Source organism: Camelus bactrianus, chromosome 10, assembly GCF_048773025.1.
Source record: "Camelus bactrianus isolate YW-2024 breed Bactrian camel chromosome 10, ASM4877302v1, whole genome shotgun sequence".
NCBI lineage: Eukaryota > Metazoa > Chordata > Mammalia > Artiodactyla > Camelidae > Camelus > Camelus bactrianus.
Window position 1 is genome coordinate 10687995 of NC_133548.1, and position 27190 is coordinate 10715184.

General features: G+C 41.3%; 1 protein-coding gene across 1 annotated transcript; it reads left to right on the forward strand.

The window, feature by feature from the left end:
- The first annotated feature begins 367 nt into the window (after positions 1-367).
- Positions 368-27190, forward strand: PATL1 (PAT1 homolog 1, processing body mRNA decay factor). Its single transcript, XM_074371971.1, has 19 exons — positions 368-519; positions 2484-2595; positions 8250-8467; positions 8775-8855; positions 9450-9644; positions 10577-10678; positions 11143-11232; positions 11447-11664; positions 12923-13012; positions 14669-14849; positions 15352-15475; positions 15945-16042; positions 16602-16661; positions 17674-17822; positions 19142-19301; positions 22695-22850; positions 24872-24963; positions 25075-25224; positions 25545-27190. The coding sequence occupies exons 1-19, from the start codon at positions 505-507 to the stop codon at positions 25564-25566; spliced, it is 2313 nt and encodes a 770-aa protein (XP_074228072.1). The 5' UTR covers positions 368-504; the 3' UTR covers positions 25567-27190.

Below are 27190 nucleotides of genomic sequence, written 5' to 3' on the forward strand. Positions count from 1 at the left end.
CCGTGTTGGACGTTGGAAAAATAGCCCAGGAATTTACATTTCTCCCAGCCCAGCCAGGCATAACCTGGGACTCTTCAAAGCCATATCCTGTGACAATCACAAGGGTTTTCTCCGCCCCGTCGGTGACGGAAAACTCGTGACTCGAAACTGAGCGCAGGGCGGGCGTGGAGAAGCCGGGGGCGGAGCTACAAGTCTGGATCGCGAGGAAGCCCCCGACGGGCGGCGCGTGCGCAGTCTCTCGCCACGGGACCTCCTTCCCGCCGCTGAGACTAGGAAGCGGGACGCCAAATCTGTCCCCGCGCAGCCGCCGCCGCCGGGCGCCGAGCGGGGCAGCCGCCCTCCCCAAGTCGCGCCTGCGCACGTTCCCACGCACGCTCCGGCGTACGGCGGCGGCTAGGGGTCGCGAGCCGGTGGAGGACCCGTGCGCGGAGGAGCCCGGGGAGTCAGCGCTTCTTCCCTCCCTCCCCCATTCCCCTCCCCGCTCCCTCCCCCCCCTCCCCAAGAATGTTCCGCTACGAGGTGAGCTGTGGCGACCGGAAGTGACCCCTCCCTCCCTCTCTCCCGCGCCCCTCTCTCTTTTTCTTTCTCACCCCCCCCGCGCGTCCGTCCCGAGCTCCTGTGGGGGAGGGGGCGGGCGGCGGGACCCGAGGGACCGAGAGGAGTGCTTAGGGTCTGGGGTCACAGGTTTAATCCGAGGGCTGGGAGCTGGCTTCGGGGGGCGGGACTGGCTTATCAGTTGCTGCTGGGGAGAGCTGACCTCTGTTTTGGGGTAGGGAGGGCCGTTAAGTGCTGTAACCAGACCACCCCCCCACACCCCTGGAGGATAGCGGAGTGCAGAGCATTGCACCCACCTGGTGTCTCTCGAGGAAGAGTCACCCGTGAGAGCCCAGAAACGTGTTTCCCGCCCTGGACCCGAAACCACCTCCCCTCCAATTACTTACACCCTCTACACACAGACAACCATCGGGTCACGGGGGCCTGGACTTGCCCTTTGACTGGGGCCGAAGACTGTTTACTAAAGAGGCCTCCGAGTTGGGAGGGGGCGTGTCCAGCAGAAGTTCTTCTGGGCAAGTGGAGGGAGACGTGGTTTTGGTGCCGGTCCCGGGGATGTAGCAACAGTCGAGAGCCCTGACGTCGTCACTAGTTCGCTGTATGACCTTTAGCGACTCCTAATCACTGGACATAGTTTCTGGATTTGTAGAATTAAAGGGTTTGTCTAGATGATCCCTAAGAATCTTTCCAATTTAAAACGCAGTGCTTTGATTAAGTAGATCTTTGTGATTTGGGAGTGCTTTTGAAAGTTGCCTCTGATGTGAAAGTAGTTGCATGCTTGCTTTATGAGTTTGGGAGGACTTCAGATGGGTAGAAGGGCCCTTTGGCCTAACCTTTCCTTTGGGAACAGCCTAGCTAAGAGGTAGCCAGGCAAGATACATCACAAATATGCCTGCAAAGAGGGTGTGGAATTCCTATTCTGTCTTTGAAAACTGGGGACACATATACTTGATATTTGATAGGGATGGCCCATGATTAAACTGACTTTATATATGCATGGAGAGAGGTGATGAGATGCCTTAGGCAAAGTTGGCAAAAGACAAGAAAACTGGGAAAATAAATCAGATTAAAACTGAGATGGAAGGGAGGGCATATTTAAAATAGAAAACACCTAAATTGTTATGGTGATACCTAGCATTGTTGAGCGATACACACTGCCTAAATATTTGCCTCATTTGATCCTCACAACAGCTCTCCAAGGTGGGTGGTATTGTCCCTGCATTACCACTTAAGAGGCTGTGGTTTAGAGCCTAACACAGAGCTTGAGATGCTCAAGGGGTATTTAATGAATTAATCAGAAAAAATGTGACTTGCCCAGGTTGGCACCACTTGTAAGAGTAGAGCCAGAACTTGAACTGGCCACAGCACAGCTTTTTGAGAATTCACTTAATTGTGATTGAAAACTTAGCTTTCTGTTTTATCACCAAAGTTTGGACCCATAGGAAAGCAGAAGGGAAGAAGAATGAAAAGTGAAAAGAAAGCTTTAAAAGGGAATAATAAAATAGTTGGAAAGATGACATGAATATGGGGAAGATGAGAATTTCATTGAAAAATACATATAAAACTCGAGCAAAATAGTAAAGTGTTCATTTTTCAGTTGCCATTACTATTCTAACCAATGATGGAAAGGAAGTTGCAGACCTAATTTCTTGGTTGCATAAGGAAATGCTATTATTAGTCTCTTGATAAAGAGAGAAATGAAAGTTTGGGGTGGGGGGAAGTTAACTGAAATAGGATAGGCTAGAAAAACTCAAAAGATACCAAAATCTTCCAATGTCAGAGAAATTGGGGGATGGAAAAAATGCCATCTTTACAAAAAGTCATAATAAAGCTATTGTGTTGACTGGGAAGGTAAGAATATTTTTATAACATTTAAAAAATGAGATTGTGAACTTCATAAGTAGCTAATAACCTCTTTCCCTTTGTTTTAGTCTTTGGAGGATTGTCCTCTGGATGAAGATGAAGATGCATTTCAGGGCCTGGGAGAGGAAGATGAAGAGATTGATCAATTCAACGACGATACATTTGGGTCAGGTGCAGTTGGTAAGTGACATATTTCTTTTCAGATGTCATCTTGGTCTCTTGCTCTTTTCAAATACTTCTTTCATAAGTGCTTTTGTCTTAGAAATAACCTTGTTCACAGAGTTGGCAAAACTGTTCTGTTCTTGGTCTCAGTCAGAATAGTCTAGTCTTGCGGGGGAGAGTAAAGCTCAGTGGTAGAGTTCAATCCCCAGTACTTCCATTAAGATAAACAAACAAATAAATAAATAAGTAAGCCTAATTACCCCTCCCCAACCCCCAAAAAAGAATAGTCTAGTCTTCACTCAAAACACCTACCCTGCTCCTCTGGCCTCTTTTTGCTTCACTTATAAAACCAAGTGTTTTCCAAGCCTTGACCCTTCCAACTTTGTGATCTATGGCTCTAAGTTGATACTATAGGAATTCAAATGGTTAGGGAAGTAGACATTTTACAAAGGCTTAAAAGAATTCTAAAAGAGGGATATTTTTGTTTGTGGAACATGTAACTTAAGGAAAACTAATGGACTAGGAAAAAGCTTAGATTCAGATATATATGTTTTAAAATTCAGTTGATCAATAGTATGTTGCATGACCCAGCTCTTGTCATATAATATATTCAGTAGAGTAAAGTTTTTTATTCCAAGAATTTTGGTGATGGAAAGTCTTCACGAGTTAGAAAAGTGCTATGCACAGATGAAATTTTCTCATCCCTGGATATAAATAAATATTCTGAGAGTTGGAAAAGTTTAAAAAATTAAAGATCCACACTAAACTAGAGGCCACAGAGTTATAATTAGAGATGGGAGATTTAGGGAGCCATCTTACATGATAAAGATCGAGAATTAGGGATCCTAGAACAAGTATACTAATTAGTTAAAATTAAACTGTTCTTTTAAAAAATGAACAGGTGAGGGTGAATGCAAATATCTTTGACTTTGGTGTTGAAAAGCAGCAGTAATTGTGTTTATATTGGGTTGTGTGAATATGTGGGAGCTCTTTGGAATATGCAACAAATATTCAAAGTTAAGTAATAAGGAAGAAGAGGAAATTTAGCAGTAGTAGGGTATCCTAAAAGTTGAAATATCAAAAACAAGTAAGAGATCTTAAAGGTATTGTAATGGTTACTGGTTTTGCAGCAGACCTAAACAGTTTAAATTTATTAAAGCTTAGACTGAGTTGAATTACTTGGCAAAAATGAAAGTGTATACTATTTCCAATCAGGGTTTACAAAATTCAGTGGAGAGCTAAAACTGCCGCTATTGGGAACAGCAAGAGAAGCATTTAAGGTAGAAGCGAGACTCACTACAAAAGGGAACCAAAGACCTTTTGGATTACTGCCATAGTTTAAGAGATGAGATCGTCCAAGAGGATGACATGAGCTAAGATGCTGTTCTCTCTCCATGGAGATCACAGGGAAAGGGACGTAGAATAGAATTACAAAAGCAGGGAACTGATGTGAATTGCAAATGTATTTGAAACTTGAGTAATAACCTATAGAATACAATAGAAGCTTCAAACAGTGTGTGCTTCTTTCTTGAACTCTTTTTCTCAAAATACTATACTGAATGCTACCATTTTTCTAGTAAATTTGTCTGTATTAAAATGAAATTTGTTCAAATGGAATATATTAAGATTAGGCGACATAGTAAATGTCCTCAGTCTTGAGCCTGGACAGAAGAGGAATAGTCTTGCCCTCTCATTGACTTCCAGAGTGTTGCAGATGGTCTTTTTTTTTCCGAGTTTCCACGTTTCTCACAAGGTGGGAAAACTGTTGCCTTTAAAGGATTTTAGAGTGTGCAGAACTGTGTTTTGTATGATGGAAAAGAGAAAAGTACACATACATTGAAGAAGCCCCCTAAGGTTACATGGTAAAAGAAAAGGTGTTAAAAAGTAAAGGCGGTGAAATAGCATACGGTTGGCCCACTTGGTGGCCTAAGGCGTAAGGGTGATTAAGGACTTCTTGGTCAACAAAGTTTATAATGGAGAAAAGATTGCCCTTTCCATTGAGAGTATAATATACTTAAATTGTAAAGTTAAGATCTTTGTTTCTTACAACATCTTGATGTAAATACTATACAGATTTATAAAAAGAAAATTACTTTCTAAGCCACCTATAACTTGTGTAATATACCTCTACAGGTATACAGCTGGTATAGAGAATTTAAACCAGGAGGTCAAATGTCAGATGGATGACATATGTTTTGGCCTAATGGTTTTTAACTCAAGGAGTGAATGTTTAAATAATTCCTGTTAGAGCAGTAGTTATTTAAAGTCATTGCCTACAAATGCTCTTGTCACCTTTCCTTAAGAAACTAGTCACTGTCTTCTGCGTAGAGAAGTGTTTGCATCATCTTTGAGCAATAAATGGGCCACAGTAATCTCAACTCATTTTCCAAAAATAAAAGCTTACACTTACGGGGTGCTTATTATATGCTAGGGACCATTCTAAATATTCTACGTATATTTTTAACCCTCATAGCAACCTTGTGAGGTAGGCACTATTATTATCCTCATTTTAACAAATGCAGAAGGAAAGTGCCAGAGAGGTTAAGTAACTATAAATGCAATCATTGTGAACTACCAGTTAAGTTTAAACAGTCGTTGAGGAATCTTTGGGAATCTCCTGCCTCTACTTGGAAGGGCTCCCTATTCTTTCTACTTCCCTTTTTTTGATAGCTACTAGAATCTTTGGGGACTGAGATTGCCATAAAATTAAATCACCTCTGCTTCTTTTTCATTTTGTTTTTATTCAGAAATCTTCCTGAGACAGACTTCAGGGAAATTACTGCAAGTTTAAGTTTATAGAAGCAGCCAGGAATTCAGTAACCCACACCAGGGTATAGGTTAATTAATTGAAGGAAAACAGGCATCTCTTTCCCTTCATATCTCTGTTATTTTTTTTTCATACCCTTTATCATTTTGACCAGTATGGGTTGAGATCAAGCATTGACATATCTAAGTAACTATATTTCTAGGTCATTTGAAAAAGATGGAGAGTTAAGTATCCTCCTATACTAAGAGCATGTGATCTCTGATATTATTGCTTCAGATGGTTTTTCACAAGAGCTAGAAGTACCTAAAATGGTGATGATGGTATTCTATGGCATAGGTTTCTTTGCTTACATATTTGAAAAAGTAACAGTTCACAACAGAGCCATTCTCACAAATTATGGCTATTTAACCAGTATTTTTTAAATTAATTATTAAGGACAAATAGATTACGCATCTTTGATAGGATCCAGTAAGGTTAGTAAACAGTACAAGAAGTGATGAATAAAGACAATGCAAATTAGAACTCTACTGCATTAGAATCACTCCATCAAAAAATAGATTTCTTAAATTTGGGAAATAAATGTTTTAAAAAAATTCCTAAATTCAGAATTATAAACTCCCATTTTTTAGCATTGCTGAGTCAGTAAAATTGCAAAAAACAATTGATCCTTCAAAACGGGACTTCCTTAGCAAAGATGACACAAATATTAATGTCACAATTGATTTTTTAATTACACTGTTCTTTAAGAATTTTTTTTAAATAACTGATGATTTAAATTAGTACTGTAATTTTCATCTAAAGAAGGTTTTTTCCCTTTACCACAAGTAGTATATTCAAATGTACCACAGTGCCCAAAGGCTAGACGGTGGTTCTGATCATACCAAATTACAGATTTGGAAGTCCCACTTCCCTCACTTTTTGGATCACTATTGTTATGTGATACATTGTTGTGTAATAAAAATAGCAAATTTTAAATGTTTATAATCTGACCCTGAAAGAGACTTAGCCTACTTAAATATTTGCTTATGATGTTAAAATATGTATAATATTCATTGCAGTATTAATTATTATACCTGAAATTAATATACTGCTGTAAATCAACTATACTGCAATATAAAAAAATTAATAAAAATTTGCAAATAATCCAAATTTCCATCAGTAAGAGATAAGTTAATCAACAGAATAGAATCTTATATAGATATGAAAAAGAATGAGATAACATTATTAATAGTAGTTATGTGTTTGCACTGTAAAAAATTTAACATACCTGTAGAGTTATGGGGAACTTCCAGTTTCTGGGGTATGTATTTGTGGGATGTTTAAATTTTTTAACAAACATGTATTTGTAAATGGGAAAAAAGAATAAAGATAATTTTAACAAATTGTGCATGAGCACCTCAGAAAGCCTAAGTCTTTTTTTTTTTCTAAGTGGCTACTGTTTATTACGCCCTTAATATACACCAGGCACTTTTTTCTTGTCTTGCTTCCAGTTCTTCCTTCTCCTTTAAATGAGACATACAGAAAAATTATATGGGAAGGATTGTCATGAAGGACACTTCTTCAGAATCCTGTGTTTCTATGTTAATTATGGAGGGAATTACCTGTTATCTCTCTCTGTTGAATTTTATAGGACGTACAAGACAAAACTAAAGTAAAAATAAAAATATGTAACATATACAAAGAATGCATGGGTTTGGGGTGAAAGGGTTCTGAAGATTTTCATCTGTCCTGTAGTGGGACTCAAAAAAATGCGTAATCAGCATTAAAAAACATTAGGAAGCAACTTAGTGTCAGTGCTTCAGACTATATCGTAAGTGTGTAGGAATAGCAAAGACAGTTAACATAGAGCAGGAGCTGACCCTGGTCGCAGTTACCTTCACCTTTCCCCTGGCAGACTTGCAGAAGCTTCCTAACAGACGTTCATGCTTCCAATATCGCTGCCTCTTTCCCCTAAAATTTGTTTCATCACAGCATCCAGAATGATTCTTTCAAAAAGTCAAGCCACATCCAAACCTCCAGTGGCCCCCATTTCCGAGTAGCTCTAAGGGCCTGAAGGAGCTCCCCCATTTTGACCTTATTTTTCTTCTGCTCTCCCCCCTTGATCATTCCAACCCAAACACAGTCCTTGCTGCTTCTCAAAATTGTCAGTCTCTGCTCTTAAGGCCTTTTTACTGACTGTCCCTCTGCCTGAGACACTCTTCTCCTAGGTATCCACATGGCTAATGGTCTTATTCTTGAATCTTTGTTCACATGTCACCTTCTAGGTGAGACATACCTCTGACCATCCTATTTAAAGTTTTCAATCTGCCTCTCTTCCCCCATGTTCCTGTAGTATATCATCTTCTAATATAGAGTCTAATTTACTTATTCATTGTGTTTATTGTTTGCTATCTGTCTCTTCCCTGCTTAAAAGAAAGTTGTAGGAGGGCAGGGATCCATGTGTGTTTTGTACACTGAGATATCCCATGCACCTGAAACAACACTTGTCATGTAATAGATGCTCAACAAATATTAATTGAATGAACTGAATGAATTTAAAAGCTTGTGAAGAAGATGGCAATTATAATCTAAGAGAAAGTTGTGTGCTCATGCAGTGAGCTTTTGCCTGAAATGTTGCAGAATCTCAACCCAACAGGTTATAGCGTACTTATCTATCACCAGTTGAGAAATCGGTTTCAGAATATGGCTTGGACACCATTGATAATATATTAAGCTATTACTCTAAATGCCTGAATTTTATTCCTGGTGGAATGTTAGTTGTTCTCAATAGTGAAAAGCCCACTTTAAGTGTGCCCCTTAGTTTAAACCTTATTTCATGTCTCTCTTCATTTGGTTAACAGAAGAATTTATGAAACTTTTTCATTCCAATCCAACATGAACTCTGTTTTTTATGGTTTCCTTGTAGATGATGACTGGCAGGAAGCCCATGAGCGCCTGGCTGAATTGGAAGAGAAGCTGCCTGTGGCCGTTAGTGAACAAACAGGCAATGGAGGAAGGGATGAGATGGACTTGTTGGGTGACCATGAGGAGAATCTGGCAGAAAGGCTCAGTAAGATGGTGATCGAAAATGAACTAGAAGATCCAGCTATCATGAGGGCAGTGCAGACCAGGCCAGTGTTGCAAGTAAGTCACTGTGATTTGAGAACTCTAGCAGAATCACAGTCAGAGTGAAGTATTGAGCTTTGCCATTTTATTTAATCTACCATGCTGAGAGAATTACATGTACCCCATCGAAATTTGGTGATATAATTCCTGGTGGTATAGCAAATCTAGAGATGAGGTTGGGAAATAAGGTATGTTCTAGAACACTATGGTTTCTTATTCTTAAGCTATTAAGCTCCCTTGGGGCACTGTTCATCAAAAGCAGAGAAGTTGCCCAGAGAGCCCACACTGTTCCAGACTTTGTGTATGTGTTTTCTTTTCCTGTTAGCCCCAACCAGGAAGTCTCAATTCCAGCATCTGGGATGGATCTGAAGTTCTGAGGCGAATCCGAGGACCACTGCTTGCTCAGGTATTAAGTTTTTCTCTTTATACAGAGTTCCTAGTTTCCGAAAGTTGGCTCCTGTTTTTACCCTGCCCTTACTGAAGCAACGTAGAGGTGAATGTCGTTTGCCAGTCTTAGGCTGAGTCCATCCCCCAGCACCCACAGCCGTGCCTGTCGGTTGTAGCCTCCCTCCAACTCTGTGGTGACGCTCACTTGACTGTGCTTTCCTTTGAATTGGTTGGAAGGGAGCCATTGGAACTCAAATTTGACAGCTTATGATTTGAATGACTTAAGGTCATTTTTAGGCAAAACTACAGGGATAGAGAACAGATCAGTGTCCACCAGCGGTTGGAGTGGTGGGAGAGGTTGACTAGAAAGGGACAACAGAGCGGGAGTTTGGGAGTGATGAAACTTCTGTATCTTGACTTTGGTGGTAGATCTATGACTGTGCATTTATCAGAATTCAGTTCTACATATCTAAAGAGGGTAAATTTTACTGGATGTGAAATAAAAATAAATGAAAGTTTAAAAAATAATCTCTCAAAATATTTGGCATCTGTTTTGGTTATTGAAACATTTCAAGCTAGCTAACTTTTTTTTTAACACTGCTTCCTCAATTAGGAAATGCCTACAGTGTCTGTATTAGAATATGCCTTGCCTCAGAGGCCTGCACAGGGCCCAGAAGATGATCGGGACCTTTCTGAGCGTGCGTTACCAAGGCGGTCCACGTCGCCTGTCATTGGGAGTCCTCCTGTTAGAGCTGTCCCCATAGGCACCCCACCTAAGCAGATGGCTGTACCCAGCTTCAACCAGCAGGTACCTCTCATTAACAGGCACTCAGCCCAGGATATTGGGAATCTGGGCAAAATTATTTGGGAAATCGGTGATGCTGGGAGGAGGGTGGAAGTTTTGGGTAGGCATTAGATTAGAAAGAAAAATAGCCAACTAGAGGAGAAGTTAGAGCAAGTAAGAGACACATTCCCCGATGCCCTGTGCTGGTGCTGCTCCTGTTGCTGCTGCCTTTTAATTGGGGGAGAAAAGGGTAGTTAGCCACATTTAGTGTAAATATCCTTTTTAAAGTGTTCTGCTGGCTGCCCAAAACATCGGCAGAGAGGTAGCTGAAAGCCGGGGGGAGCGGGGACACAGCACTGTCCACGTCCCTTTTTACCTTGAAGATGTCCCTGCTTTCCCTAGAGCCTGTGCAGTCCTGTTCCATAGACTTTCCTCCACCTGAAACCAGCAGCTGAAAAGGAAGGCCAATTGGAAGGTATGGGGGGAGGGTGGTGTCGGTATGGCCTAATGAGGCTCAGTGTCCTCTCAAGTGGTGGAGTCATGATGTATCACGAAGAGCTGAGCATGGCGGCCATATCACAGGGGCTTCAGAATAGGGCTTAGTTAATCCTCCAGCTCTCTTATCATTCCATCTCCCTCGCTGCTACCAAAAGTTATCCTCTTGGAGAGAATTTGCAAGTCAGAATATCTGCTGGCACCTCCCTCAGATAGCATGGAAGGGTGGGGATAACTGGAGAATTAGCTAAATCTTCGCCAGTTAAAGGTGGCACGTTGCTTGATACTCGTGAGAGGAAGTGACCAGAGGTTCTGTGTGTGAGTCCACAGTCATAGCAGTTTGCGTAGATGTAGGGCTTTGCATTGAGTTCTGTGTCTCTGCCAGTACTTGAGGGGAGGGAGTACAGGGAGAGAAAAACTCATTTCATTGAGTGTAGTTGTGTATATTTTTGTCCTGGTAGATTCTGTGTCCGAAACCTGTCCATGTTCGGCCCCCGATGCCACCGCGGTATCCTGCTCCCTATGGTGAGAGGATGTCTCCGAACCAGCTCTGCAGTGTCCCGGTACGTCTGTCCCTTCACAGCCTAACGAAAGTTAGGTGTGCAGCACCTGCTTTCTGGTTGCTACCGTGTGATCACTATTAGTATACAGACATCTCCCAAATTATACCTGTTATTTACAATCTCCATACTCGAGTTTCTGGATCTTACAGTCCCCAGGTCAGAAGACGTGGTTCATCCTGTTCAGCTGTTTCCAACCTCAACTCTTGTCTTTAGAAATCCAAACTTGAGGCAATCGTCTGGTTTCCTGCTACTACAGTCCCTCATTTTGTTGCTTTCTTTTTCGTGTTACATGATCATTGTGGTTTATAGCATCTAGCGTTACTCTCCTTCATATTCCTTTAGTGGGTGGCTCAACCGCAGTTTGAGAATTTTTCTAGCCAAGTTTATTCTGCATTTCTATTGCGTTCCCCTATTACATTGATTCACCTGTTTTCATAGTATGAATACAATTTTTTCTTTTCTAGAATTCTTCCCTACTGGGTCACCCTTTCCCCGCTAGTGTTCCTCCTGTTCTCAGTCCCCTCCAGAGAGCACAGCTTCTTGGAGGAGCACAGGTAAGCCCATGAAGAGCTTAACCCCTAAAGCACTTTCTTCCTTTCCTAAGGGTCACCAGCTGATATCCCTTTTGTTGTTGTTAATCAGTCACTGCTGCCTCTTATGTTTTAGTTTCCTGAACAAAATTATTGATGGGAACAGTATTTGTTTATCTGTGGATAAAAGCAAGGGGGCCTGCTGATTAACTAAATCTAAGAACTCGTCCCTCTCTAGCTACAGCCTGGACGAATGTCTCCCAGCCAGTTTGCACGGGTCCCTGGATTTGTTGGCAGTCCACTGGCTGCCATGAATCCCAAGTTGCTGCAAGGGCGAGTTGGGCAGATGCTTCCCCCAGCACCAGGCTTCCGTGCCTTCTTCAGTGCTCCACCCCCTGCTACACCGCCTCCTCCGCAGCACCCCCCTGGCCCAGGACCTCACCTGCAAAACCTGAGGTATATGGAACAAATGCCACTGTTTATCCATTGTCAGCCAAGTCTCTTGATCATTGACATTTAGTATTACAACATAGAAGTCCCTTGATATCTGCAGGTGATATATTTTGAAATGTTATTTGATCCTCCAGTTACCAAACACAGAAATGTTTGACAGTCTCCAGCTTTCTTATGAATCACATTTCCCTTGAGTCACATGCTTCCTTTGTACATTTGCACATTGCTAGTTAATCACCTTTTTTTATTTCTTGTAAAGTTTCTTATGTCTCACTTAAATCCATTTTACAAACACATGGATGCTTACATATATACAAAGTACTTATCACATAACAAGAATGATCTTGTACTAAGGAACAGAGATGCAGGTGCTGAGTTGTCAGCTAATCTCAGTGCTGGCTAGTTGCTTGCTTCTACTCTCATTTTATAACGGGGGTTCACATTCCTGCCTCAAAGAAATTATGTTTTATTACGTATCATACTGTATCAGTCAGGGTTCTCCAGAGAAGCAGAACCAATAGGATATAGATAAATAAAGAAGAGATCGACTTTTAGGCATATGGGGCTGGCAAGTCCAGAATCCATAGGGCAGGCTAGCAAGTTTGAAATTCTGTTATAAGTTGAAGTTGCAGTCTTGAGTCTGAAATTTGTAGGGCAGGCAAGCAGGCTGGAAACTCAGGCCCGACTTCTGTGTTCCAGTCTTGAGGCAGAATTCCTTCTCTGGGAAACCTGTTTTTCCTCTTAAGGCCTTCAACTGATTGGATAAAGCCCACCCACACTATTGCTGGTGATGTTTTCTTAAAGTCAACCAATTGTAAATGTTAATTGCATCTACTGAATACCTTCACAGCATCATCTAGACAAGTGATTGTCCAAATAGCTGGGCAGCTTAGCCAAGTTGACATATAAAATTAATCATCACACATATATTTTCAATGTCATTCCTATATAGTTAAAACTAAGTACATTAAATCTATTTAGAGACTTCTGTTTAACAATTAGGAGCAAAAAGAAAAAGAATTTAACTGCTTTACTGCTGATTCACTCAGATTTTATGATTGTCCTGTTAGGGGTTGAGAATCAGCATTTTTGGAAGACATTAAAAATACAGCTCTGTCTTCCTTCTGAAAGATCTCCTTAGAGTAGACTTCAGCATTCCTTTTGGGTGAACCTGTATGAAATCGCCCTATATTGACAACATTCTTTAAAACTGCAAATCATCAGGACAACAGAATTGAACATCTTTTCCCTTTTTTCTTAGATCTCAGGCCCCAATGTTTAGACCAGACACAACTCACCTTCATCCACAGCACCGTCGACTCTTACATCAGAGACAGCAACAGAACAGAAAGTAAGTACTTTTCTGCTCTTTTGTGGTTTCTTCATTTAGCTTTCCATTTTGACACTGTAACTGGGTGCTGATTTAGCTTACCTTTTTTAAGATTAGTATTGAGTTTATTTTAATTGGTGAAGTCAGATCATATATGCTGTTGCTTTATGATTTTGATGCACAAGCTTTAAATGATGAGAGCTTATCAACTTATTTCCAAATTACTAGAATTCTGAAATATAGTTTAGATCTGATTTTTTTTTTTGAGGGATTAACGTTTTTATACTCACTCCTTATCAAGTCCTTACCATACTTTTAACTACCTTTGTTTACCATCTCAGCTCACAGGTAATCTCGAAATAGTCTCTAGCATTACATTTGGGTCTTATGTAAAGCCTGTCTTTAGTTTTACCTCTAATTATTTAGTCCTCATTCAAATATGTATTTATATATGTAGCCCCAGCTGTGTACCAGGCACTCTGGTCAGTTTTGGGGATTGAAAGAATCAGACATATCAAATCCCTGCCTTCTTGGAGCTTGTAATCCATCAGTCATTCTTATATATAAGATAAGATTTCTTCAACCTTCAGTTTTATGATACTGAGTTGGAAATTTGGTAGGCATTGGATATGTCTGCTTATGCTAATGGTATCGCAAGTGTTTGCATACATCCAAACTTAACCAAATTCTACACATTAAATATGTGCAGTTCTTTGTATATCAATTACCATTAAATAAAGGTGTTTAAAAATATTTTTTATAAAATTGTAAAAATATATTGAATTTCTATGCAACAAAAGACATCATACACAAGCATGCAGTTTTCAATAGAGGAAGCCTACGTGGCTCATAAAAATGAGAAGATTTTCAAGCTCACTTGTAATCAGAACAGTGCAGATTGAAATTAGATAACCATGTTGCATCATCAGACAGGCAGAACTTGATGTGTCTCAGCACTGTCACTGCTGGCAGGAATAGACATGTAGCCTTTTGAGAGAGAATTTGGCAGTAAATAACAGAGTTTATCAACACTACTAGGTTACACCACTTCCTGACAGTTCTCCTTCTCAGTACATGCTTGAGTATGTTGTCAGAATGATTAAATATGGAAAACATGATGCTGAGTGAGAAGCAAGGAGCAGAATTGTATGTCCAGTACCATTTATATAAAACTTAGAGGCATGTGGAAAAGTTCTGTTTAATATTGAAAGGTGGATGCACAAGTAATAAAGATATAAAAACGTGTCAGGGAGCAAGCATACCGAGGCCAGGATAGTGGTTCCTGTAGGAGGGAAGGGGAGCTGGAAACTGGGATCCAGGAGGGCATACGTAAGCAGGCTTTCAGCTGTAAACCTAACACTTGCTGCTTTAATATTCCCTGTTAGTATCTGAAGCAAATTTGACCAAGTAACCTTTTTTCATTAAGTCTAGATGATGAGTCAATGGATGTTTTCATAGTATTTGCTGGGCTTTTCTCTATATTTGAAGTACATCATGATTTTCAATAGATTTTTAAGAAGCATATAGACTTGGAGTCAAATTGGCCTGTGTTCAAATCTTTAACAGAAGCAAAGGAGAATCTTCTTTTTTTTAATTGGCCTGGTTTACTCTTGTATCGTTACGAGGCATAATTCACGTATCCAGGGGAAGTGAATGTGGCATGTGTGTCTCTTTCAGTCAGCATCGGAATCTCAATGGTGCAGGAGACAGAGGAAGTCACCGGAGCAGCCATCAGGATCATCTCCGGAAGGATCCATATGCCAATCTCATGTTGCAGCGAGAGAAGGATTGGGTCTCTAAAATCCAGATGATGCAACTGCAAAGCACTGATCCCTACCTGGATGACTTTTATTACCAGGTAAGTACTCTGTGCCAGTTTTGAGGATGATCGTCTAGTCCCTTACCCTGGTGAAGACACTCATTTAAGTATTGGTAGGATTAAATATTGATGGAGTTTTCTTTTGAGGCCGTCTTCAAGTGGGTAAGAATTGACTGAGCAAATTCTGTCCTCTTTTCAAGCTGGAGAACCTCACACTGTTCGCTAGAAGGTCTGAATGTATGCCTTTTGTTTCTTACATACAGAAGCTCTCAGACCAATATTTTCAAATCCCTTTGTCATCAGTAATCTGGTTCTTTCAATTCAGAATATTGGCAGCCTAACATTAATGGTATTTCTGTTGATGATTACTTTGAAGGCTGGGGTTTTTGATTAAATTTATAGCAATCTGACAAAAATTAGAAGTCAGTACATTTGTAGAGTACAAGTAGTGTTACTACCAGGGGTATGAACTAATTATTCAGTGATAAGGGGCAGCCGTATTCGGTGCCTGTTGCAACTGAAACATCTCCTCCTGTGGTAGAATTACTTTGAAAAACTGGAGAAACTGTCAGCTGCTGAAGAAGTGCAAGGCGATGGCCCTAAAAAGGAGCGCACCAAGCTCATTACCCCTCAGGTGGCCAGACTGGAGCACGCCTATAAGCCAGGTAAGGTCCCCGTCCCCTCGCCCGTAAAGAGAAGTGTGACTGCTGCTGACAGGATATAATAAAGATGACTGTCCAGACAGTTGGATGGAGATGTTTGAAACTGATTTATAAAGTCCCATTGTCCTTGACGAATGCAGAGATAAGCCTGTTCAAGCCTGGGATGAATGACTGGACGGATGGCCTTTTGATCCTTTTCTACCTAAGATTCCATGACTTTTTAAAACCTGTTAAAATTTCCAGTATCCTTAAAATGGCTTAGGGGAGAATACTTCAGGTTTTTATTTGGTTATTATTGCAACTCCCCAAAATGGGAGAGGATGAATTTTGATAAGAGATTGCTTTAGATAATACACATTTTTGTAGTAACTTGTTAGCTATGAGTAGAGAATAGAGACTCTCAAGATCTCATTTGAAAACTGCCAACTTGTGTTGCTGACTGTTCATTTGTTGTAATTTTTTGTCCTTGCAGTGCAGTTTGAGGGCTCTTTGGGAAAGCTTACTGTCTCTAGTGTGAACAACCCCCGAAAAATGATTGATGCTGTTGTGACATCTCGGAGTGAGGATGATGTAAGTGTCCACAGGATGGTGTGTTCAAGCTCATCACTGCTTCTTTTGGGGTCACTAGAATCAGGCGAGGTAGACTTGTCTTTAGTCTAACCTGGACCTTCCCACCTGGCATGTCACACCTCCTGGGTTTCCACAGATGTGCTAAGATATTAACACCTTCATGCCTAAGGCAGCCAGGCAGGACCAGGGGTGGCAAAAATTTTTGAACTGGGCCACTCGCTGCAGACAGCATCAGCTTTTGGCTCCGGTTTTTAAAATTACCACTTTCTATGTGTTTTAAGATTTTCCTGTATGTGCATCTTCTACAGCATTCTGCATTATCTTTTGCCTATCTGTGAATTCAGTTCAGTAGTTTGTATGTGGGTATGTAGGTTGCTTCAGTCAACTCTGTGACCTTTGTCCACATTAGTTTGTTTTAGATTATTGACTTTCAAAGAGTCAAGATTCTCAAAGTATTATCACATGTGGAATTACATATGCACACTTAGTAAATTACTTTTAGCATGGGTGAAGATTTCACACTGAATAGTCTTTTTTTTTTTTTTTTTTTTTTTTTTAGGAGACAAAAGAAAAACAGGTTCGGGACAAAAGACGAAAAACCCTTGTCATAATTGAGAAAGTAAGTTGTGGAATATGTTGCTATGGTTTCGAGTAAGAAACTGTTAAATGTATGTGTGCCTGACAAGTAAACAATCGGTGTTCTATGATTTTAATGTAATGGATGCATTCATGTTAAGTGCCTATTGTGTACAGGGCACGCTAGAAAGAAAGGTGGTGTTTTGTACCTATGGCCTCACGGAAGGAACTTCGCAGTTACAGTTAGACGTCCTGGGGTTTTGTCCAGGCTTGTTCAGTTAACAGCTGAGTGTTTGGGGGCAGGCCACCTTTCTAAGAAAACAATAAAAATTACACTGTTCTGCCCATGAATTTAAGGAAGTCTATTAAATAATCAGTTCACATGTATTTATTGGACACTCGCTGGGTGCTGGGCATTGTCCTCGGTTCTAAGGAAAATGAGGTAATGTATAGACTGTTAGTTTATAAGGCATAAGGACCACTTTGCCAGGCCGTAGAGCGTAGACTTTGGAACCAGGCTACGAATCATGTCTTCCATTTCTCACTGAGTCTGTGAACTTAGGCAAGTTACTTAACCTTTCTCTGCTGTCCTCAGTTTCTTCATCTGTAAAAATGAAAATGATAGAGTCCCTTTCCCACTGGGCTGTGGTGAGTGAGTACTCAGTAAAGGAGTACTTGCAGAGTGCTTAGATCAGTGCCTGGCACCCAGGAGCAAGATTAACTGTCACCATCTTTGTAGATGTAAGGCATCACTTGGAGCAGTGGTGCAGATTGTTTGTGTTATGGTGCTGTTGTTGCAGCTAGAAAATTTAGAAAGCGTGTAATCATTTCCCTGCCACTGCCTTCTGGCTTTAGAGGTCCAGGAGGGACAGAAAACGATGTTTGAAGAATTTTTTAAGTTATTTCATTATGTTTTTCTGGGTTCAAAAGAACACCTTTTTTTCTCTCCATCCTTATGAGTTTCACTCTCTTGTCTTTATCTGGTAGTCCTAAACTGCGAGGTGGGTTATGTAATACTCTGGGATGCTGACCCACTTGCTTTGTCTCTCACTTAGACCTATAGTCTCCTCCTCGACGTGGAGGATTATGAAAGGCGTTACCTCCTAAGTCTGGAAGAAGAGCGACCTGCTCTGACGGATGAAAGAAAGCACAAAATTTGTAGCATGTATGACAACTTAAGAGGGAAATTGCCTGGACAAGAGAGGTAAGAATTGTGCACTTAGGTGAAAACCTGAGACTAGCTGAACTCCTTCCTCTGCTAAATTGAGCTTTATACATTTCTACCCTTTGGACCTCCTTTCTGACCCTCTGAGTAAGCTCAGAGTCTTTCAGTTTGGCCTAATAACTCAAATGCCACTTCATATAAAACATTTCATAATTCCTTCCAGCCAGGAAAAAAAAAATCTATTTATTCTGAATTTATTTATTCAACCAGTACATATTCAGTATCTACCAGGAACTGTGCTAGGTGCTGGAGATGCCGGGGGAACATTATTTCATTTCTGTTGTTGAGCTGACAGATTGTACCTGGTTTGTGCTTGCTAATGTTCAACCTTGTAATCTTCATGTTTTCTTTCCTACTAAGAGAAAAGTATAAACGCTTATCCTTCCTTGGGGTTTCTATAGAATGCTCACTTGCTATGGAAACCAGTCAGTCGTCCAGTGGAGACTAAGCTCCTTAATACATCATCTTCTCTGTATCTCTGTCATCTCTCTCCCACCCAGTTTCTGGAACAGAATTTTGCTAGTGGTAAATGTTCTATAAATCCCAAATATTTATTTGATGAATGCAAGAGGATTGTGTCTCCTGATAGCTCCCTTTTTTTCTTTCCCTATTCAAGAGAATTGGTGATTCTTCTAAGCCAGGACATACACAAAACAGAACATAAGAAAAAGCACCTTCTTTTCAACATGCTTTTTCCAGAGATGGGCTGACAGGGAACTGGTTGAATAAATTTGGGTTTATCCATAGATTGGAATTTTATACCACCATTAAAATGTATGTAGTTAAAGTATATTTATAGTCATGGAAACGTGTTCACAAGAAGTTGTTGAGTGAAAAAAGTCAAGTAGCAAAGCCATATGAATTATATAGACCCTATTTTGTGAAAGATAAAAATATCCAATACACAGCAAAAATATCTTCAGAATAGTAACTAATAAATTAACTCTGAGATTATGAATATTTGTGTCCTTTTTTCTTACATTTATTTTTAGATTTTGCTATATTAACCATGTCATTTGTGTACTTACTGAAAAGTTAATAAAGGAAATCAGTACATACAGTTTGATTAAATTTTTGATACACAGTTTTTGAAATGATGATTTTTAATACTTGTGAAACTTGAAAAATTACTTTGTGTTATTTGATTGAGAGTTAGAAATGATTCTCACTGTTTTATAGTACAGATTATTGTAGAGCAAAAATAAATGCAGTATATTCATTCAGTAACATGTAAGAGGGAAAAGGGGACTTTTCACATTGTTCTTGCTGACCTAAGTTAGCATTGTCTTCCCCTGCAGGCCGAGTGATGACCACTTTGTACAGATCATGTGTATCCGAAAAGGGAAGAGGATGGTTGCCCGTATTCTTCCTTTCCTCTCCACAGAGCAAGCAGCTGACATTCTCATGACAACAGCCAGGAACCTCCCTTTCCTTATCAAGAAAGATGCACAAGACGAGGTGATCCACCGTGTGGGGGACATCTTTCCTTTGGGTCTTCGTAATTGATAAGATTTCTAGAACCCAGATATCTTTTACTCCCCTTTTGTGTTGTTTTGTCTAACCTCTGGCAGAATGATCTGATTATTTAAAGTGAAAAGCGTACTCCAGGCCTGTATTTTTAATGTCATTTTTGATCCAACAGATCATGTTACAAAGTATAAGGAAAGCAGTAATTCTGTCGTATTTGACATAGTTGTAAAGCTGTGGTCTGTATCAGAATTGCTTGGAAAGCAGATAATTCAGCCCTACCCCAGACCTGCTGAATCAGATTTTACAGAGGAAAGATCAGGGCTTCTGTGTTTGTAAGAAGGTCCCCAGCTGAGTCTGCTGTTCACTCAACTTGCAATTTAGGATCTTGGTTACTTTGTTGGATATAAAGTATCACTCACTGGGCTGTTATTAGTAGCTTAACATTGACCTGTGGACTTCAGTTGAATGGTGTCCCACAGGAGTTGGGCCAATACTTCTAAATAATTTTATCTAAACTGGGCTGGAAATTGAAACATGACCATCAGGTTTACAAGTTATCTCTTGGTAAGAATTGCTCTCTGCTTATCCCTGTCATAACACTTGAAAGATTAGCGATATTTAGAATAGCCTTAGAAGTTCAAAACAGGAAGTCGGTAAGGTTAGCACAAAGGGCTAGTATTATTACGTGTGCAGTTTAGAATAATAGAATTTATGAGAGTGAACCTGAAAGAATTGAAAATTATTCCTTCTGAAATAATAATTGAGTTAAAAGAACTTCTTGATATCTTAGCTTCTGCAGAAGAAATGCAGAGAAGTGTAGGTCTCATTGAAAAAAGTGAAGTGAGTTGAGACAAGTGTGTGTGTGTGTGTGTGTGTATATATATATATATATATATTATTATTATTATTTTTTTTTTAAGATTTCAAGAATGAGTAATGGGTGGGAGAAAAGTTTAAGGATTTAAGGCTAATCCCAGAAAGCAGAAGCCAAGACTAAAAGTCACAGCTACCTTACAGCATATAAAGTGTAGGAATGAGGCAGGTGCTCACCAGTTACCCTCAGAGGATCTCATCAGCAGAAAGAAGTCTGGGAGAGCTTTATCCATTCAGCAAATATTTGTTGAACACTTCGATGTACTAGGCATGGTTTAGATCCTAGAAATACAGCACCTAGTTCTAGGTGCTAGGAGGTAGGAATCCAAAGATGCCTGCTTCAGTGGAGCTTACATACCAGTGAGGAAAGCTGGGTTAAATATAGGGGCTAAGTTTTTTACCTATAGATGTTAAAGAGTAACAGACCACATGTAAATGCCATTTCTTTGAAGTAATAACAGTCTCTAGGTCTGAGGCATAAAATATACAAGATAATCCTGGAATATCTTGTGTCAGAAGGCACGGAAGCTGAAAGATTGTTAAGGTTCTATGTAAAAGATGTGCAGACCAACTTGAAGGGGCCTCTTTTTGGTCACAAAGGGGTAATTTGCATCAGAAAGAAAAATTATAGCCATGGATTGAAATAGATCAAATACATTTAACTTAATGAATTCATAATGATACAAAAAAATATATTAGTCACCTTCAGAGATTGCCAGGCCATCAACTCATTATTCTAAAAATTGATATATAAAGAAAGAATTAAGCATTTAGCCTGCCCCATTACAACCAAATGTCATCATGACCAACGAGTTGATAATAGAAAATTCTTAACAGAAGAATATCAGTTAATAAATTCAAAAGAAATGATAAAATTAGAAAATTGCTGTTTTACAACTCTTAACTGAAAAGCAGTCGATCTCACCAGCAACCATTACTGGTACTAAAAGCATTAAGTAAAAGCTGAATGGAGCAGGCTGACACCACCTGAACGCACTGATGACTGCTAACAGCACTAAGCGGGAACAGCCAGGCACTCGGCGCATGTTGATCTGATGCAGCAGGAGCACACAGCACCACCCTGACCCTCCAGTGAACTTGAGTTTAATCAAACCCTAACCCTAACCCTTCTAATTGTCAGTTTTTGTGGGAAGAAACACAGGATACTGAAACCTGTTGAGTGACACCACAGAGGTGCAGTTAGCCAGATCCAAACTATGGGATGAATGACCCAGTTTCTTCAGCAAAAATAAATAGCGTGAGAAAAGGAGATGGGCAGTGATGAAGGACTGTTAACAGACTTTAAAAGGCTTACCAGCCAAGTGCAACGTGTGGGTCTTATTTGAATTATGGTTAAAAAACATCAGCTGCTAAAAGACATTTTGAGACAGTTGGACAAATAAGAATTTGGAAAGGATATTAGATGATATTAAAGAATTACATTTTGTTAGGTATGATAATATTGTGAGAGATTTTGCTAAAGAAACAAGTTGAAGTTTTTATGGATGAAATGATATGATATAGGAGGAACACAGATTTAATAAGATTGGCAGCCTCTTGATGGAATTGTTGTTGAAGTGGGGTTATGGATACATGGACTTCATCATACTGTTCTTTGTACTTTTTGTGTATGTTTAAAGGTGCTTTAATTTTTTAAGCTTTGTTTATGTAGAGCAGTAGATGATGAAAAGGAGTCCACTCTCCATCCTTGGATGCTACTTAAAGTAGAACCAATCATCACTTTTTATATACCCTGGGCATTTGGTGCTGGAAGCACTCTTGATTTCATGTGTCGAAACCTAGCTGTATTGGTGGCTCTGTATTGTAACTTCCCAGTCAGCAAGGAATGAGTGGACTAGCAGGCTGGAATCCAGCAGCCGTGGAGTCTGGTTCTAGCCGCTAGCTTTGTAACTGAACGCTGATCACTTAGCTTTTCTAATACTCTATCAAAATTGATTAATCATTTCTCTATTTCCTCATTGAGCTTTTATAAAGGTAAAACAAGATACAGTTAAGTCTGAAGATGATTCTCCGACTCTGTAGCACTCAGAATGGACCTGTGTTGGAGTGCTCCTCACGATGTATCAAAATTGCAGTTTACTTGTGGCTCCTCCACTGTACTTTAGATCCCCCAGGGTCTGTCCTGTTTACCATTTATTTTTAGCCCACGGTGCCTGGTACATGGCAGGCATTTAAATATTTGTGGGATGAATACAGATGTCTTACCATCCACCTGGCTGTATTGGGGAAGTGATTTTACACTCTCCATCCTTCGTTCACACAAGTCATGACATTTCCTGTGCAAATTGAGTTGGAATAATTCGCAGATGCCGTGAGTCCGTTGTTAAGACACTAATAGTATCTGCAGAACTTGTCTGCCCTTCATCGTTCAGCCTTGCCGCGGGCAGCAGAGTGTGCAGCCGAGCATCCCTCCCTCCGTGCCCGTGGATCGAGGGGACCGAGGGGACCTTTGCCAGGCTGTGATGCTTGCTGCTTCTTTTTTTGTAGGTGCTGCCATGCTTATTGAGTCCCTTCTCCCTCCTTCTCTATCATCTTCCGTCAGTGACCGTCACCAGCCTTCTGCAACAGCTAATGAACCTACCTCAGAGTGCAGCTGCACCAGCGCCCTCCAATCCTCACCTCACTGCTGTGCTCCAGAACAAGGTGGGCTTGCCTTTTATCTCCCTGAACTTGGCGCGGCTTCTAAATGTGAATTATGTGTGAAAATAATGGCTGCTGTGGCAATTGTTTAAACAAAAAAAAACGTTTCTTTCAGTTAGGAGTTACGTTAAGCTCATGGTGACACAGGCTAGAAATAACAGTGATTTCAACAAAATAGAATGTCCTGTGCCTCATGTGGAACAAGTCTGGTATCGTGACTCCACAGTGTCAGGGTTGCAGCTCCTTCAGTTTCCCTTCTCCGCCGTCCAGCAGTGGCTGCAGGCTCATGACCTCTCAGGCCCACGGTGGTGGTGGAATTCAAGGCTCCACTTTGCATCAGAAAGACAGGCGTGTGCAGAGGGCCAGAAGGTGTAAGGACCGTCCCATCCTCCCTATTTGGACCTTTTCCAGGTGCTCTAACTACCAACTTCCACTTAATCTCAATGGCCAGGTCTTAGTCACATGCCACAGCTAACTGCAAGGAGGCTGGAAAACATCTTTTAGTTCACACCAGTGTTACCACAAGTAAAATCAGATCTAATACGAAGAAGAAAGCATGTTGAGTAGGTAGGTAGTGGTCCCTGTCATAAGATACCGCATTTCATATTACATTCGTATTTTATTTCAATCACAATAGAACATCCCATTTCATGTTTCATTTATATCAGGTTAAAAATCCAGAAACCCAAGGGGAAAGGATAATATGGAATAAAGAACATGAGCTTTTTAGACAGAGCAGGTTTCTACTCCTTATCTGCCACATTCTACGTTTGTGACCCTGAGTGGGTTATTTCACTCTGCTGAGCCACAGTTCCCTTATCTACAAGGTGGAGGTGATGATGTCGACTTCAGATTGTCCTGTTACTTAGATGAGAGAACGGTTGTGAACGGTTCAGTGTAACAGCTGCTACAGAGTGGGCATTGTTAAGGGCCGTCTGTTGCAGTAGATGACAGCGTAGACCCAGGGCCTCTCCTCTTGCACCTGCAAACCTGCCAGCATGGCCCTAAAGGGCGGGAAGTACGTCAGAGGCTGAGAGAGGGGACAGAAGACGGGGGTTCTGGGGTGATTAGTTATGTGCCTTCCGTGGTATGTGGTCTCTTAGCTTCAGTTTTGGTAAAGGCAGTGGACGAGCATGAAGTCGGACAAGATTCTGTAGCTGGTTATTTTTCGGACAGCGACATGAAGGGCACTTTGGTGGAAAGGCGAGGTCAGCCTCTGCAAGGTGCTCTCGGAGAGGAGGGGTGGAATCCCCGAATGCCCGCAGCTTCTCCTTGTGGTCCGCTGTAGCTGTGATGTATGCACTGAACCTGGTTCTTGCCCGTTTGTGTTTGCATCCTGTGCTGCTTTAGGCCACATGTTTTCTGCTGTTCGTCCCCACTGAGTAAAACAAATCTTTACATGTCTTAGTCTGTACGGCATGTTGCTATATTTTAATAATCCTAGATACGGTGGCTATATCTTCATCCTTCCTCTCTTTCTTTTCCTTTAGACTCTTACTAACATACTTTCTAAGCCTGTATTTCCAGATAGGTGTGTCCTTCTTTAAGGAGATTTTCTTTGTACCCTGATCATTCGTTACTGTTTTTGTACATTTTCCCACAGATCTTAACACCTTTTTTCTTAATTTAAACTCTTTATTTAGTGTTTATTTTTTCTATGAACTTTAATTTTCTGTATCAGAGTTTGTCTTCGTTTAACTTTCCTATTTAATCCATTTCTGTTGTATTAAATGGGAATCCCGCACTATCCATGGCAGGGAAAAGCTGTCTTTCCCCTACAGTGGGTGGGGAGCAGAGGCCGGCGGGACGGAGGGGCTTCCCGCTCCCACTGAGTGTGCTTGCTGCTGCTGTGCCGGCAGCAGCCCTGGCCTCAGCTCACGGGTGTCTGATCCTGCCTGGTTTCGCGGAAGAGCACAGCTGTGGGGTTGTTCTGATTCTGTGCCGTATCCCGTCCAGGGCTGGGACCCTCCGCGTGGGGCGGGATGAGATGAGTATTGTCTGATGCCCCCTGTCTCCTCCCACAGTTCGGCCTGTCACTGCTCCTTGTCGTCCTGAGCCGCGGGGAAGACCTGCAGAGTTCAGACCCCGCAACAGAATCAATGCAGAGCAACCAGTGGTCAGTCTGGGCTGTGTTTCTTCTTTTATTTTAAGTTGTGTTGGGTAATCTTTTCATTTTTTTGTTTTTTTTGTTTTTTCTTACTACGTTGTTGTCGGCTTTCCCTGTCAGGACGGAGGTGATGTTCATGGCAACCCGAGAACTTCTGCGGATTCCCCAGGCAGCCCTAGCCAAGCCAATCTCTATCCCCACAAACCTAGTGTCCCTCTTCTCTCGTTATGTTGACCGACAGAAACTGAACTTGCTGGAGACAAAACTGCAGTAAGTTTGAAACAGGACAGTTCACATCTCACTGAAGTTGGCACTTTAGAAGTTACGTTGAGGAGATCTGGGGGCATAAACCTGAATTTGGTGGAAGAGACGAAAAGACTTCTGTCAGATATATGAGTATCATCTCCCCGATGTAAAGCACTGTGCTGCGTGCAGCAGAACCCTCGTGGCTGAATAAATGCTACGGGTAGAAATATCTTAGGTGTTTTGTTATGAGAGTTCATACAAGGATGTAACTCTAATACAGGAAACTGCTTCTTTCTGTTTTAACTCATTCATACAGGTTTCCTTTCTCTCTCTCTACATCGTAGGCTAGTTCAGGGGATACGATAAAAGACCTCCACGCGTGTCCTGTTCGTCCTTCTGGCTGCCGCCTGCACTGCTGCCGTCACCGATGGAGTGTTGATTTTAATGAGGGAGGGAAGGTAGCTTATTCCCCCAAAGCGTCCTGTTCACAGGGGTGGTCATTGAATGCTAGGTGTTTCCCCTCTGCTCTGGGAGTTTGGCTGGGTGGTACTTCTACTGTTTTCTTCTTACCGTCTATGTTACAATTCTGCATGTCCTGCTTTTACTCAATTCTTCTCAATTTTGCATTTTCTTTGCCCTAGAGACACAAATATAATCTCTCCCTTTATCCCACCACCACTACTCCAGTTGAGAGTAGATTGTAGCCTGCCAAAGGATTCCTTTCCTCATCCTGTTGAAGTCTTTTTTCATTGCCCCGTGTTAATAAGACTGTAGGAGAGCCGATTACTTAGAGATCAGTTTATATATAAGCGCACCACACACCCCTATACGTACATTTATGTGGTCTCCAGAGGGTTCTTAAAGAACGAGTTTTAGATTAAGAAATATTTAGTTGACACATCCCTTCTCTAACTGCAGACTAGCTGATGTATTTTTAATCTGTTTGTTGTCCATCTTGTAATTAATTTGGTGGGTTCTACTTACTTTAATATAAATATAGGGTATGCAGCACGTTTAATAAAATTGGAACTCTTAATTGGCTAATGCCCACTCTAGGCTGCGAAGTCCTGTATCTCCTCGCCACTTTCCTTTCCGCTGTCTCTGCCCGCCTTGGCGGGAACAGCACGCGGTTAAGCCTTTTTCCTGCTGCAGCTACAGTGTACTTGAGCCTGTCCCCTCAAGTGCGTGGAGGATTGCCCGAGAGGACCCTAACTTGGAGTCTGTTTCACAGCATAGCTTTCGCACACTCACTCCGTCTTCCCGAGACTACATCAGTAAGCCATGCTCTTACTTCTCTCTTCCCTGTTTTTATTTGGCATCTTGGGTAGAAACCTCCAAACCTAGCCTTGGAAGCCAGGTTCGGCCCGCGTTGCTCGTCAGTCTCGTCCATGCTGTGCACAGGACTGCTGTCCTCGCTGCTTCGCCTCACCCGGGTCCCATTCCCAGGCAGCCGGGGCCTGGGTTTGAACCTAGCAGGGACAGCCTGCCATGAGCCTTTTCGCTCAGCCCTCTCCCGTTCAGCAATCGACCAGAATATGGGGTTTTCATCTCTAGTGATTATGGCCCTCAAGAATATTAAATCAGAATTAACTGTCCATGGCTGTCCCGGTAGACATTTTGCTATTCTCACCATTTCGAATGTAGTGGGGGGGACAGGTTGTGATATTTAAGGAGAAGCATTTTGCACATACACGTATTGTACAACAGTGAGCCCTCCCTGACAGCCAGCTGTCCTGTCCCCCATCTCCGCTTCTTCCCGTCTGTGGCCCAGGCCCCACCGGTGCCTCCCTCTGCCCTGATCTACTGACTGTGCCCCTGCGCGCCTTTCCTCCCTCCCCTTCACAGCCGATCAAGTGAACACTTGATTATTATTTCTTCCTTTCTGTGCTTTATCTTTTTTGTTTAGTTCTAATTAATAAAAATTAAAAGTTTCTAAATTTACATTTTTATAGGGTATTGTAAATAAAAAATTGTATACTTGAAAAAAAAA

What these genes read in the sequence shown, in the direction of transcription:
- PATL1 (XM_074371971.1), top strand. An exon ending in ATTTGGGTCAGGTGCAGTTG is followed by an intron (nt 2,596 to 8,249) that starts GTAAGTGACATA and finishes GTTTCCTTGTAG; the next exon opens with ATGATGACTGGCAGGAAGCC. An exon ending in TGGATGACTTTTATTACCAG is followed by an intron (nt 14,850 to 15,351) that starts GTAAGTACTCTG and finishes CTCCTGTGGTAG; the next exon opens with AATTACTTTGAAAAACTGGA.